This window comes from Phoca vitulina, unplaced genomic scaffold, assembly GCF_004348235.1.
Source record: "Phoca vitulina isolate PV1807 unplaced genomic scaffold, GSC_HSeal_1.0 scaffold11, whole genome shotgun sequence".
Taxonomy (NCBI): Eukaryota; Metazoa; Chordata; class Mammalia; order Carnivora; family Phocidae; genus Phoca; species Phoca vitulina.
The window spans coordinates 43,900,484-43,915,400 of record NW_022589714.1 but is presented as its reverse complement, the minus strand read 5'-3'; the positions used below and the strand labels follow the sequence as shown (position 1 = coordinate 43,915,400).

The window sequence follows — 14,917 nt, the reverse complement described above, 5'->3', positions numbered from 1 at the left end:
ACCAACTGAGCCACCCAGGCACCCCACTTGGGTTGTTCTGTCTCTTTAACTGTAATGTTAAACCTATTGGCCCATCCTTTACTACAATCACCATTAATCGGAAAGCAACCCAGGTTCCAACCTAGATAGATGCTATTGTCGTGAACAGCTAAGAGCGGGGGCCCTGGAACCAAACAACCAGGTTTTGAATCTTGACCTTGCCTCATGATGATGCTGGGACCTTGGGGAAGTTCCTTAGTGTCTCCGTGCCTCAGTTTTCTCACCTGTAAAATGAGTATAGTATCAGCATTTACCACACAGGGTTGTCCTGGGGATTAAATGAGTTAATATAGGTGAAAAGCCTGGTGGATAGTAAATATGCATTAAATGCTAACTATTACAATTGAAGGTTTGAGCAGAAGCTTTGAAGACTGTTATGGAAGGCATTCACTGTTTTTTTTTTAATACCCAGAGTAATATCACTTTCTTTTAGGTGACTGTTCCAACCATGTGAACCTACTAGAGATTACTAATCCCAGACCTTCATCTGGCCTCAGAGACGGCATGTGACCCAGATGGGGCCTATAGCAGTAACTGTTTCCCTGGCCATAGTGATGACCTGAGCTGGATCAGACAGAAACCTTTTTCCGAACTGCAGTTACAGAAGATGGCTTTGCCTCTTGGGTCATGAACTGGAATGATTTGTATCTCCGTTTGGTGCATTTGGGTTATTTCCCTTGTTGTTTTTTTTTTTTAAGCAGCATTGCAGAGACACCCTTGTTCATTCTGGACATCTGCAGGATAACAAACTTGCTGGGACAGAATTATAGTTTTCATTTAAATACATTTTCATTTAAATACATTTCACGGGGCGCCTGGGTGGCTCAGTCGTTAAGTGTCTGCCTTCAGCTCAGGTCAGGATCCCGGGGTCCTGGATTGAGCCCCGCACCAGGCTCCCTGCTCCGCCGGAAGCCTCTTTCTCCCTCTCCCACTCCCCCTGCTTGTGTTTCCTCTCTCGCTATGTCTCTCTCTGTCAAATAAATAAATAAAATCTTTAAAAAAAACCAAAAACCAAAAAAACCAAAATAAATAAATACATCTCACATTGGGTATTCTCTTTTATTCTAGGTTTCTGTGCAAGATGAACTAGTTCAAGTGCAGCCAAAGTTTAAAAGTAGTCTTCTTGAGGCTGTGGAAGTCTTTCGTGAGGATGTAATGAACTTCGCAGAATCATATGAGATGGTAATCTAAGTATTTGCATGCTGTGTGTTAAAATGTTCTGTGGCATGTTTATATGAGATGACAGTGATGGATGTTGAGAAATACACTGCGATTTGCATATTGTATATAAGAGGCTATATTTAATATTTGGAGCAATCAGGAAAAAAAGGGGATAGCTAATCCTTTAAACTTATTTTATAGAATAAGAAAGAAGATTTAACTGTTAAAAGGAGGTAGAACTTTTGAGATTGTGGAAGGAACAAAAGGTCTGGCCTTATGCTTTCTTTCTCAGGCCAGAATGCTCATAGTTGAAAATATAATACAGTTGTTGGAAGGCTATAAGAAACTATACAAACCTAAATACCAGGATATTATGCAAATGATCTTTTTTTCACTAACTCTTAGAGAACCAAAAGGGTCACTGAAAAAAAATAATAAATGTCACACCTGGTCAGTCCCGCAGACTAGTCAGCCTGGTAACGTGACTGATAATGATCCTCCTCTTTGAAGTTAAACTCAGAAGTTGGATATATTCCCCTAACATATGCTACTTTCTTTTAGTGGTCATAGTGGGTCTGGATTCATAAGACATGTTAAGCCCTTAATAATAATAATCATATAACACTTTTTTTACATGTACTAAACTTACCTCTTTTAGTTGGATTTGTCAATGTTTTATGGCTCTATCATTCCATTATACTGGGAATCTGGTCTATTATTTAGCATATCCATAATATTCAGGATTGTACAGACCATCTGGGGTCCTTTTTGCAACTGTTCTGGATAATAGCCACCAGGACTGCATTTTGCTTCATCCAAGTATTCAACTTTGTGCTCCTCTATTTCCATATTAGGCTGAACAAACAGTGAAAGGAGGCTGTTTTCAGAACTCTATCTCAGTTATTCTAATACACAAGCACAGCATCATTGTTTATAATCATAAGTGAAATGAAACAGAACTCTAGTGGTACAGGCTTCCTACAGGATGTAATTTTGGCACATTTTTTATTAACAATGTCATGGTCCTTTAAAAATGAATGGAAGTTGGAGTGAGGCAAATGTTCTAAAATTGATTGTGGTCATGGTTACACAACTCTGTGACTATACTAAAAGCCATTAAATTGTCCATTTTAAATGGGAGATTGTATAATATGTGAATTATATCTCAATAAAGCTGTTACAGAAACTAAATGAAAGCTTCATATGGGGGACAAAATTAGATCATTTCAATTTAAAATAATGTTTACTTATTTAAAAGGAAATAATAGATAAACTCAATAAATTGATAAATACATGTGATTAAGAATTTAAATGGAGATTATATTATTAATTACAGGAAGGACCCATGGTTCCAAATATTCCACCCCAAGAAGCTAGTAACAGGCTACAGATATTTCAGGTAAAACTTGTCGACAATGTCGACAATGTGTTGTTATTCTTTAAAGTAATTTTAGGGAAAAATTTATGTGGTCTACCTTACAATGGAAAAGTTAGTGTTTAAAGTGCATACAGATTTTAATTGTATTCTAATCTGCTAAATAATGTGATTGATTCCTTTTCTTGTATCCCTTTGTGTTCTTCTCCACAGAATTTCTCTCTGTATTTTTAGAGAATAAGACTTTGATTTTGAACTTAAGTGTATACCTTATTTTGGTTCCAAGCATCTCATTTACATATAAATCGTAAAGATTCATGGAATAACAAAATGTATCAAAATAAGATTTAAAATATTGACAAATGGTTTCCCTGTCTTTCCTCTGTATCCATTCCTTTTCTATCCATGATTTTAAACTTCCCAGCTCATTTGCCTTACCCTGGACTATACAGTACTCACTGGATTCACCATCTTTTTCTGTGCTCAGATTGCTGAGCACATCTAGAGTTTTGCAGATTCATGGATTACTATGTAAGCTAGCCCCTAGGAGGATCAGGCAATTCTATTATTTGTTTCAGTTCTCTATCCTGTTTTCTGTAGTGGCTGTACTATATGTTCGTGTTCTTTTTATGTTCCCTATCCCACGTGCATTTGTAGTCATTAAAAAATATCAGATGCCTACTGTGTGTCTTGGTCAATAGAAAAATGATTAAGGAAAGGTTCTTACCTCTAAGCTGCTAAAATCTGGTAGGGAGACAGAGAGCTGGATAGATAGTAATTGCAAAACTGTGTGGTGAGCGCTATGATCTAGGTGTGAGAACTAGTGTTATGGAAACAGATGTAGGGAGTTACCAACCAAAATAGGAGCTGAGGGGGCAGCCAGAGAAGGCTTCCTGGAAGAGGAGCCATCTAAGCTGCATCTTGAAGGACTATTTAGAATTAGCCAGGGGAAGAAGGAAGAAAAACAACTTAGACAGAATTTGCACCTCCTACAAAGGCCCAGAAATGAGGACATAAGCAGGGAGAGTTAGGGAGATGAAGGAGTGAAATGTGGGGTACAGTGAGCAGAGAGGATAGGGATGAGGGAGGGGACAGCTGAGAGGGCAGAAATCACTAATGAGAGGGCCTTGTAGGCTCTGATAAGGAGCTCATAGCCTGTCCTGGGGCTGGAGGGCTCTAAGCAAGGAATGATATGTTCACATTTGAATTTTTAAAATAGCTGTATGTTGAAAAGATTTCTCTGGCATTAGTTTGGAGAATGCTTTGGAGGGAGGATGGTCAGACTGATGGCAGCTTCAGTCATGCAAGCAAGAAATTGTAAAGATTGAGACCAACCAAATGCACTTGCAATGAAGAAAGCTGGATGGATCATGAGTTTATTAACAAGACCAACTTGATAGGCTGAGGGGAAGAGAGGGAGGCTTCCAGCTTGGGAAAACAGAAGAAAGTAGAGTCATTTACTGAAGTACAAGTGTGGGAGGAGTAGTTTTGAGATTAGTTTGAACAAATGACCTTGTCTCCAAATGTACAGAGATGATTTAGAGTGTGTGATGTACATTTCAGAGAGATGTGCTCCCCTTCCTGTCCCTGGGGCCTCTTGACTCTCCCTTACCCCTTCTTAGACTGACCCGTTTCTCTCCTTTACTCTTAACCTCTTCCTCTTCACTAAATCTTCCCACTCAACATTTTAAAAGCTGTGTGTCTTTCCTTTTTAAAGTAACAATAAGAAACATAACTCTCTGTCCTGCGCCCCCTTCTAGATGTTACCTTTTTCTTCACCTGGCCCCAGTTTCTGCCTGCCTTTATACTCAGATAGCTTCCATGGTCGAGCCACCAGGAGATACAGAGATGTTGTCCAAAACCCAGTGTTTTCTTCTTTACTAGGAATACCATGTTTTGCAGCAAATCAAGCCATACGAAGGCTTTCTGTAGCTCATAACTTAGTTTTGCCATGCGCTGGATGGGTATTTCTAAATATTCCTTTACCTATGTCAGAGATGACTTCCTACCACTTTACCATTGGGCTTTTCACCTCAAAGCGAATAAACAGAAGAGTGGAGTCAGTAATCTTGTCCTTGTTGCTTTATGTGCACGTTCCATAGATGGTTCAAGCTGGTTCCATGCATGCTTTTCTCAAAAAGGTTCAGTTAAGTTGAATGGGATCTCTCCAGCTTCAGGTTCTCCTGAGAGGGGTAGTTCAGGCTTTTTCCATCAGAACCAAGTGGAATTTCTCATATGGTATCTAACTTTCAAGTATCTCCCTTGATCTGAGTGATTTAAATAGAAAATCCAGACCAAACGGCACCTGGGTGGCTCAGTCGGTTAAGTGTCTGCCTTCAGCTGAGGTCATGATCCAGAGTCTTAGGATCAAACCCCATATCGGGCTCCCTGCTCAGAGGAGAGTCTGCTTCTCCCTCACCCTCCCTCCCGGCTCGTGCTCTCTCTCTCTCTCTCTCAAATAAGTAAAATCTCGCTGGACCCTGGAGGAGGCTCTGAGCCTTTGCTACCTGAAGTCCCCAGAGTCCCAGGGAAAGGCTTGCCTCTCTGGAGGAGCCAAGACCAAGACTGATCTTCTCACCTGGTGGCTGCCAGCTGAGCCAAGCAGAACCCCTCAGCAATAAAAACTAGACGAAGAGTGAAACTACATAGTAATGTTGGGTGGTGATAAGTGCCAAGGGAAAAAAATAAAGCAGAGAAAAGGCATTAACACGCTGGGCTGTGTGTATGTAAAGTGGAAGTGAACTTTAAAATCTCATCTCCAGAGAAGGCCACCTTGAAAAGCTGACATTGGAATAGAGACCTAGAGAAATGAAGGAACGAGCCAGGCAGGTATCTGGAATAGCAGCTTTCCAGGCAGGAGGAAGAACACGTGGAAAGGCCCTGAGTGAGACCAAATATGACATCATCTTACGTTTTCAGTGGATCGCCCTGGCTATGGTATTGAGAGTAGATTACTGACAGTCAAGGGTGGAAGCAGAGAGAGTAATTAGGAGGTTATTGCAATAATCCGAGGGAGGGTGACAGTAACTTGGACCAGATTGGTGGCATTGGAGTTGATGAGAAGTGGTTGGAGCCTGGATATATTTTGAAGGTAGACCCACCTCCTTGTCTTTCCCTCAGGAGTTACCAATTTATTGGTCAGTGACTGGGACTTTAATGTGCTACCCTTTAACTGGGAATGTGGCCACTTATTGAAAAGACCTTGTAGGGCCCATCTCTTGCCATCTGGCACCTTTTGTTCTGCCTATGCTTGGGGGTGCGCGCTAAGCAGTCTGTTCTCCAGGCATCTGGCTGGATATGTGACCCAACTCTCCTCAAAAGCAGGTGCCCCCTCACCTTCCCAACCCCCCCAAAAAACAGATGCCAGGATCTAGATCACGGAAAGAAGCAGGAACTTCACATTGGGACTCAGGGTGCAGTGGTATTCTCTGATGCAACTTTACTCTGATTTCCGGAGTTACTGGGCACTGGGTTGGCTAATATAATAGCTGGTATTTTGTTCCCCATTTGGCTGGTGCCATGGGTCTTTTTATATTATCTGGGGCCTGGATGGAAAAGGGGGTGAGTGAATGGCGTCCATCAATAGTCTTCACCACATAAAAAAGATTTTAAATGTCACTGTTTTAAATTATGCTAACTTTAATGTTTTTGTTTCTCCTTTTCTAGTGTTCACATGGTTCCATGGCCATTTTAGTCAGTAACTTTATTTTACTTATTTATTTATTTATTTATTTATTTTTATTTATTTATTTTTTATTATGTTATGTTAGTCACCATACAGAGTAACCACTATCCTAACCACCAAGGAATATAAAAAGTGCAAAATATGGCCTTTAGGTTCTAGGAAGGACGAATTCTTTGGTGTTTCTCTGGGGTCTTCACACCTTCCTGATTTGGCTCCTCTAAAATATGCTAACGTTAGCTGTCAGATCTGATTCAATATCTGAATATGGCGAGGTCTGATGCCAGACATTCTCCAGGGCTGGAAATTTAGGATCCTTATTGATAGGATCCTAATAGTTATACCCTTATTTTGAGCCACACACACCTTGTCACAGGTGGATTATTTCTATTTGCTTTTGTGCTTTAAACATGCTCCATACTTATCATTCTAAGTATAGGAGATTCTACCTCCAATTCAAAGGGCATGGGCCTTAACTTCCCTGACTCAGATTGTTAAAATTCTCTCAAATGGTGTTAAAATGGAATCCTTCATTTTATAGACTCTTTATTGCTTGGAGGGAAAACAGGATTAAAAAGATTATACTCACTCATTTGAACCCTGTAGAAGAGATGACAAGTCTAAATTAGTGAAAAAGCCTAAATTATAGATTTTTTTAAAATGCAGTTTTATTGCTTTCAGACATATTTATGGGAACTTGAATTATAGGTCTTCTGGGGACCACATAATTTATTAAAGAAAAAATTTTATGGATGCTTTTAGAATGCTTGAAAGTTAATTTTCCTAAGTGCTCAACTTTTCTTCTGATACCTTGGTATCACTATAAATTTCTTCACAAATCTTTGTTTCATAGATATTATTAAATAAACCTCAATGTAGCTTTTATTCCAATTATAATAAATTCTACTTTAATAGGATGTGAATTAATTATATTTTACTACAACTTAAAAATCTTTTTATAGGCCAATTTTGATGATCTGTGGAGGAAGTTTGTTACATATTCATCTGGTGAACAACTTTTTGGATTGCCTGTGACTGATTATGAGGTTTTACACAAAACTAGGTAAGTGTATAAATTGGGCAAGTGTTACATGCAAATAATGAAATACTGTCCATTAGAAGAATCATGTCATCATTAAATCCTTTATCATGCAGAGAAGAGCCTCTCTTAGAATACTCCTAAATATTTCCCTTATTCCTGGCTATTGCTGACCCACTGGATCCATAGTCATCACATATAAAAGAAATATTCTTGGGGAATGGAAAGTACATTGCAATAATATCTAGTGTTTGTGACCTATATTTAGCCTGTGCTTTCTTTTGTTCTCTTCACTATTTTTGAATAGTGTCCATTATTGTGCAGAAGCACTGCAATTTTGGATATATTTTTTATTTAGAGGATTACCCATCCTTGGCTTTCCAACCCTTCTTACTACCTTTATGCTAAGTGCTCTTCCCCTTTGGGTAGACATAGAAATTCATCAGGATTGAAGGCCAAGGAACTTCATTGATTTTAAACAATAAGTAGATCTAGGATTTAAGTAACTATATTTTAACAGAATTTTATATAACTTTCCTCAAGGTCAAAATTAAAACTAGTTTTTGCTTATTAGGATCATGGCTTTAAAAAAGAACTTTATCTTGACTTCTTTCAAAGTCATAACACGTCTTTGCAAAATAAACAAGAAATTATCTGACCATAAATCAATGCTTCAGCCTACTTTAGGGTACATGGTTTGTATTCTTTTTCCAAAGCAGTCATTCACTAAGCTTAACCCAAGGACCAGTTGCGTTAGAACTGCAGGTATCTGTTCCTTGCCCTGATTTACTGAATCAAAATCTCAGGGATTGGGTCCTGCATTTTTATAAATTCTCTAGTTAACTCTTTTGCACGTTCAGTCTGAGACTCAGTGTTTTATTTTAACCCTCAGTGTCCCAGGAAAAATAATCATCCTCATTTACAATTTGGATCAATGGACCCTTTTATTTTATTTTTTACATTTTTAAGTAATTTATGAATAATTTGCAAAAGTAAGAATAAGGGAATGGTGAAAAGCACTTTTGTTAGAAAATGTAATTTTAAGAATTTAAGCAGAGAAAACCCAAACTTTTACTCCATAACACCCTGGTTTGAAGATACATACACAAAATGGAGACTGACTTCAGAATGCAACTGGAGCCCAACCAATGTGAATTGACTCCTTGGTGAGTCAGAAACTGCACCAGATTGAATTGTTGCACAAAAAAACCCTTGATTTGCGGCAAATAGGAGATCACAAGGAATGGCTTCCAAAGCCATGGCTCCCTAAGAATGGGTGAATGGGTTCCTTTTGTTTAGGGTTAGGATGAATGTTTAGATAGGGAAGCTTTGTCATCCTAGTAGAGGTGGGCATAAAGTCACACATGTGCCTTAAGGAAACATGCCTAATCACACATTGTATGTTATGCAAATGAGGCTGTGCTCCTCTTTGGGCTGAGTTTTAGTATTATAATGAGGTAAAGGTGATTGTAGGTCTTTCCAGAGGTCCCTCCATGGTCCATCTGCATAGGCGCCAGTCAGAGGTTTAGCTCAAAAGGTCTGGGTGGTCAGGTCAGGTGGGAGGTCTTGTCAGTCAGGGCAGTTGCCATCACCTGAAGGGTGGTTTAGGGTTTCCTTTGCTGAGTTAAGAGGTAAGCCAGAAAGAAGAGCTTAAGGAAAAATGTAAGAGAAAGATGAGTGAGTAGAAGCAGGTGGGTGGTAAAGGTCAAGTCCTGGGGTCTTGCTGGTGATACAACCAACTGCTCATCAGCTGTCATGCACAAACGGGACCATACCCATTCTGTAAACACTGATTTCCGGTTTCAAATCCATCTCCCACAGCTTCTAGCTTATTATTACTTCTGATTTTTCTTGCACTTGCATTGTTAAAACCCAAAACTGTTGAAAACTCAGACACTCATAATTTTGTTGAAGAGAGGAGCACTATCTTTCTTGCATTATAAATGCCAAAATCTTTACTTGTAGATTTGAATCAAGTCAATGGATTTTTTTCATTTCTGCATCATCTATCTCCTTTGAGTACACATCTGCCTTCAGCATTTGTCCACTTAGGGAAAGTCCCAAGTAAAATTTACGCAAACATCACAGATAATGAAAGAAGAATCATTTATCCTTTTCACAAAATGGGATGGCCTAAGTTCTTGTAAAACACTGCATTATGAAGCCCTTGCCTCTATTGAAATATATTGTTCACTCATAAATGTCAGATCTGAGTAAAATTCCTCTAGGTAATCGTCATCTAAAGACCCACCATCTGAGATCTCAATACATAGTTAGTTTCACTATTACAGTTAGAGTCTAGAGTGCTGTTCTGTGTCTCTTTTCTCTTTAATACTTGGGGAGCACCTTTCTTTATCAGTTGTCTTCTCTTTGCTGTTTCAAGTAAAAAAAAAAAAAGTGAACAATTCTGAATCCTTAACTGTATTAAGTGAAAGCTAACCAAAAATCAAAAGAACACAAAGACGGTTGGTGTCCGTCCAGAGTTCTTTTTTGATACTTTCTTAAAAGATGATGCAATGAGGGGCACCTGGGTGGCTTAGGTGGTTGAACATCTGACTCTTGGTATAGGTTCAGGTCATGATCTCAGGTTCATGGGATCAGCCCCGCATTGGGCTTGTGCTCAGCATGGAGTCTGCTTGGGATTCCATCTCTCCCTCTCCCTCTGCCCCTCCCCACTCTCTCTCACAATAAATAAATCTTAAAAAAAAATATGACGCAATGCTTTGGGTGTCACAATATGAAACCTGAAGGATAATTGTTGTCCCTTCCTTATGGGAGATCTTGTCATTCTTTCTGTGTTATTTTAGTAATTTTTAGTGTAGTTGGGAATACTCTGTGATTAATAATGAAATAATTTCTAAGATGATGAATCAGCAAAATGAAGCAAGAATTGGAAAAACAAGATAACCAAGATTCCAGAACATGTTTTAGATTTATAAAAGGTCCCAGTGTACCCTTATGATAATTGCAAGATAGAATGAGTTTTACTATATTAAAAACATAAGCAAACCTTATCTTTGGTCTTTGGATTATTTACAATAAATAATAAAAGTTGTGAATATCAATCCTTACAAATAGTTAAAACCACTCACAAAATAACCTCAAAAACTAAAATTGGGTCTAGGGGATACTCATGGTCTGCTAAGGATTCAGGAATTCTTGGGAGCATCCACAAACTCTGTTGAGTGGTCAGTTTTTGATGTTTTATACAATAAAGGACTTTTTCTTTACTTGGATCTATAATCCCTCCTCTTAGTCTTGTTACGTATATAATTCCATTTGGGTACATGAGGGAAAGCTTTTGGTAGGAAAGTGATGTTTAAATCACTTTCCTAAAGGCAGATGTTCTCATAAAAAACCAGCTTGCATTTGAAAAAAAAAACAATCAAAACCTTAGCCTTAGCTTTGATCTTATTATCAAGTTCTGGTCACATTGTTTGCAATGATTGGAACCGTAATAATAATCAAACCATTTGTTAATGTCAAGTCATCGTATGACCTGGAATATTTAAGAGCTATAAACTTGACCTAATTGATAGAGCTTTAATAAAATTTTTGTTTGGAAACTGACAGGGTTGTTTCCATGTTGGTGTCTATAAGACATTACACATGTCATGTATGAAATATTTGATTGGATGAATTCTGCCTATCCAATAATGACATTTATTTTTAAGATACACATTATGTAATGACTTTATTTGGTTTCCCAGAAAAGAGCTCAACTTGCTGCAGAAGCTGTATGGACTATATGACACTGTAATGAACAATATTAGTGGTTATTATGAAATACTTTGGGGAGATGTAGACATTGAAAAAATTAATGCAGAACTGCAGGAATTTCAAAACAGGTGAGTTTGAAATGAATTAAGCTTACCTTTTTATAGTGCCTATCTTCATAGGAGCTGTAGGTATTTTAAAAATGAATTTATCCTCTGATATATTGCTGTATATACATAATGCTTCAAAGAAATGGATAGTGATATAGTTTTTTTTTTTTTTTTTCTTTTTTCTGAAAGGTGTCGTAAACTCCCAAAAGGGCTTAAAGATTGGCAAGCTTTTTTGGATCTGAAAAAAAGAATTGATGATTTCAGTGAGTCATGTCCTCTGCTGGAAATGATGACCAATAAGGCAATGAAACAGAGACACTGGGACAGAATCTCTGAGTTAACTGGAACCCCATTTGATGTGGAATCTGATTCTTTTTGTCTTAGAAATATTATGGAAGCACCACTACTTAAACATAAGGATGACATTGAGGTACATAAGCTTATAAGATCTTATCACTGGTTCATTAACGAACATCTCCTTTTACTTTTCTGGAAATTATACAAATGGACATTTTATTTAAGAGTGTACTAATTGCCCTATGTAATGTACCCTCAAAATTTGGAATGATCCTGAACATCCTTTGGTTTTGCAAAATAATATAGTAACTCAAGGAGATAAGATGATTATTTGAAATATGTTAGTTTGGGAGGTCCTTAATCTATCCTCCTTGTCCCTTAACTAGCTCTCATTTAAAAAAAATCTGTTTATTTCTGTATTGCACTCCTGGTGAATTCCTCAGAACATTTTCCAAATTTCTGATTCCATCCTTTTTCTTATTAGTCTACTACATATTTAAAATTATTTTTCCTTTCCAAGATTTTTAATTGGTTCTTTTTCTTTTTGTGTGTGTGCTTACTGTTTGCATGGTATCTCTTTTTTTATTATTGAGATATAATTTTTATAATTATATACTTTTTATTACTGGGATATAAACATATTAGTTTATGTTTGCAGTGTTATGACTTGATACATTTATATATTACAAAATGATCATCACAATATGTCTCGTTAACATCCATCACTACACAAAGTTAATTTTTTTTTCTTGTGATGGGAACTTTTATCTTAACAACTTCCAAATATACAATACAGTATTATTAACTATAGTCATCATGTGTGCATTACATCCCAGGACTTATTTATGTTATAACTGGAAGTCTGTACCTTTTGACCCCCTTCACCCATTTCATTCACCCTGCAACCCCCCGACTTCTGGCAACCGCCAGTCTATTCTCAGTATGTATGTTCTTTCTGGTTTCTTTCTTTTTGAATTAGTGTTTTCATTTTCTTCGAATAAATACCTAGAAGTAGTATTGCTGGATTATATGTAGCTCTATTTTTTTTCTAAAGGTTTTATTTATTTATTTGAGAGAGAGAGAGAGAGAGAGAGAGAGAAAACACTAGTGAGGGGAGGGGCAGAGGGAGAGGGACAAGCCGACTCCCCATTGAGTGGGGAGCCCAATGTGGGGCTTGATCCCAGGACCCTGAGATCATGACCTGAACCAAAGTCAGATGCTTAACTGACTGCGCCACTCACGTGCCCCTGTAGCTCTATTTTTAATTTTTTTGTGGAACCTCCATACTGTTTTCTATAGTGGCTGCACCAATTTACATTCCCACCAACAATGTGCAGGGTTCCTTTTTCTCCACATCCTCCCTAACACTTGTTATTTCTTGCCTTTGTGATGATAGCCATTCTAACAGGTGTGAGGTGGTATCTCACTGTGGTTTTGATTTGCATTTCCCTGAAGATTAGTGGTGTTGAGCACCTTTTCATGTACCCGGTTGGCCATTTGCATGTCTTCTCTGGAAAAATGCTTATTCCAGTCCTCTGCCCATTTATTAATTGGATTGTTTGGGTTTTTTTCCTACTGAGTTATGTGAGTTCTTTATATATTTTAGATATTACCCCCTTACCGGATTTATGATTTGCAAATATTTTATCTTGTTTGTTAGTTGCCTTTTCATTTTGTTGATGGTTTTCTTCGCTGTGCAGAAGCATTTTAGTTTGATGTTGTCCCACTTGTGTATTTTTGTTTTTGTTTCCTTGGCTTTGTTACCAAATCCAGAAATCATTGCTAAGAACAATGTCAAGGAGCTTATCAGCTGTGTTTTCTCCTAGGAGTTTTATGGTTTCAGGTTTTACATTCAAATCTTTAATTCATTTTGAGTTAATTTTTGTGTGTGGTGTAAGGTAGTGGTCCATTTTCGTTCTTCTGCATGTGGCTGTCCAGTTTTCCCAACACAATTTACTGAAGAGACTGCCTTTTCTCCATTGTATATTCCTGGCTCCTTTGTCATAAATTAATTGACCATAAATGTGTGGGTTTATTGCTGGGCTCTCTATTCTGTTCATCTTTATGTCTGTTTTTATGCCAAATATACTATACTCTTTTGATCACTATAGCTTTGTTATATAGTTTGAAATCAGGAAGCATTATGCCTCCAAGTTTGTTTTTCTTTCTCAAGATTGCTTTGGCTATTTGGGGTCTTTTGTGGTTCCTAATTTTAGGATTATTTCTTCTATTTCTATAAAAAATGACTTTAGAATTTTGATAGGGATTGCATTTAATCTGTAGTTAGCTTTGGATCGTGTGGACAGTTTAACAATATTAATTCTTCCAATCCATGAGCATGGGATATTTTTCCATTAATTCGTGTCTTCTTCAGTTTTTTTCATCAATGTCTTAGAGTTTTCAGTGTACAGGTCTTAAACTTCCTTGTTAAATTTACTCCTAGGTATTTTATCCTTTTTGATGTAATTGTAAATGGAATTGTTTTCTTAATTTCTCTTTAGGATAGTTCATTATTAGTATATAGAAATGCAACTGATTTTTGCATATTGATTTTGTTTTATGCAACTTAACTCATTTATGAGTTCTAACTGTTTTTGGTGGGCATCTTTAGGGTTTCCTATATATAATATCAGGTCACCTGCAAATAATGGCAGTTTTACCTTACTTCTTTCTTCCTGATTCAGATGCTTTTCATTTCTTTTCATTTCTAATTGCTCTGGCTAGGATTTTCAATACTAAGTGGAATAAAACTGGTGAGAGTAGGCATCCTTTTCTTCCTCCTGACCTAAAAGCATTGAGTGTGATGTTAGCTGTGGATTTGTCATATATGGTCTTTATTACATTGAGGTATGTTCTCTCTCTGTACCTTTGTTGAGAGGTTATATCATTTATAGATATTGAATTTTGTATGCTTTTCTGCATCAATTGAGATGATCATGTGATTTTTATCCTTCCTTGTGTTAATGTGGTATATCACATTGATTGGTCTGTGGATACTGAAACCATCCTTGTATCCCTGGAATAAATTCCAATAAATTCCAAGGTTATTGTGTGTGATCCTTTTACTGTATTGTTGAATTCAGTTTGCTAGTATTTTATTGAGGATTTTTGCATCTGTGTTCATCAGGGATATTGGCCTGTAGTTCTCTTTTTTCATGGTGTCTTTGTCTGGTTTTGGTATCTGGGTAATGCTGGCCTCATAAAATGAATTTGGAGTGTTCCCTCCTCTTCTGTCTTTCTGAAGAGTTTGAGAAGATTGGTATCAATTCTTCTTTAAATGTTTGGTAGAATTCACCAGTGAAGCTATCTGGTCCTGGACTTTTGTTTGTTGGGATTTTTTTGATTACTGATTCAATCTCCTTACTAGTAATCAGTCTGTTCAGATTTTCTATTTCTTCATAATTCAATCTTGGTAGGTGGTATGTTTCTAGGGAGTTACCCATTTCTTCTAGGTGGTCCAATTCTTGTGCATGTAATTGCTCATAGTAATCTCTCAT

General features: G+C 37.4%; 1 protein-coding gene across 1 annotated transcript in view; it reads left to right on the top strand.

The window, feature by feature from the left end:
- The window catches only part of DNAH8 (dynein axonemal heavy chain 8), a 369,397-nt gene that overhangs the window by 139,599 nt on the left and 214,881 nt on the right, over positions 1–14,917 (top strand). The window contains exons 30-34 of the mRNA XM_032410111.1: positions 1,108–1,221; positions 2,537–2,599; positions 7,220–7,320; positions 11,007–11,144; positions 11,313–11,553. Coding sequence (XP_032266002.1) covers positions 1,108–1,221; positions 2,537–2,599; positions 7,220–7,320; positions 11,007–11,144; positions 11,313–11,553 — 657 coding nt within the window. The remainder of the gene's footprint in view (positions 1–1,107; positions 1,222–2,536; positions 2,600–7,219; positions 7,321–11,006; positions 11,145–11,312; positions 11,554–14,917) is intronic.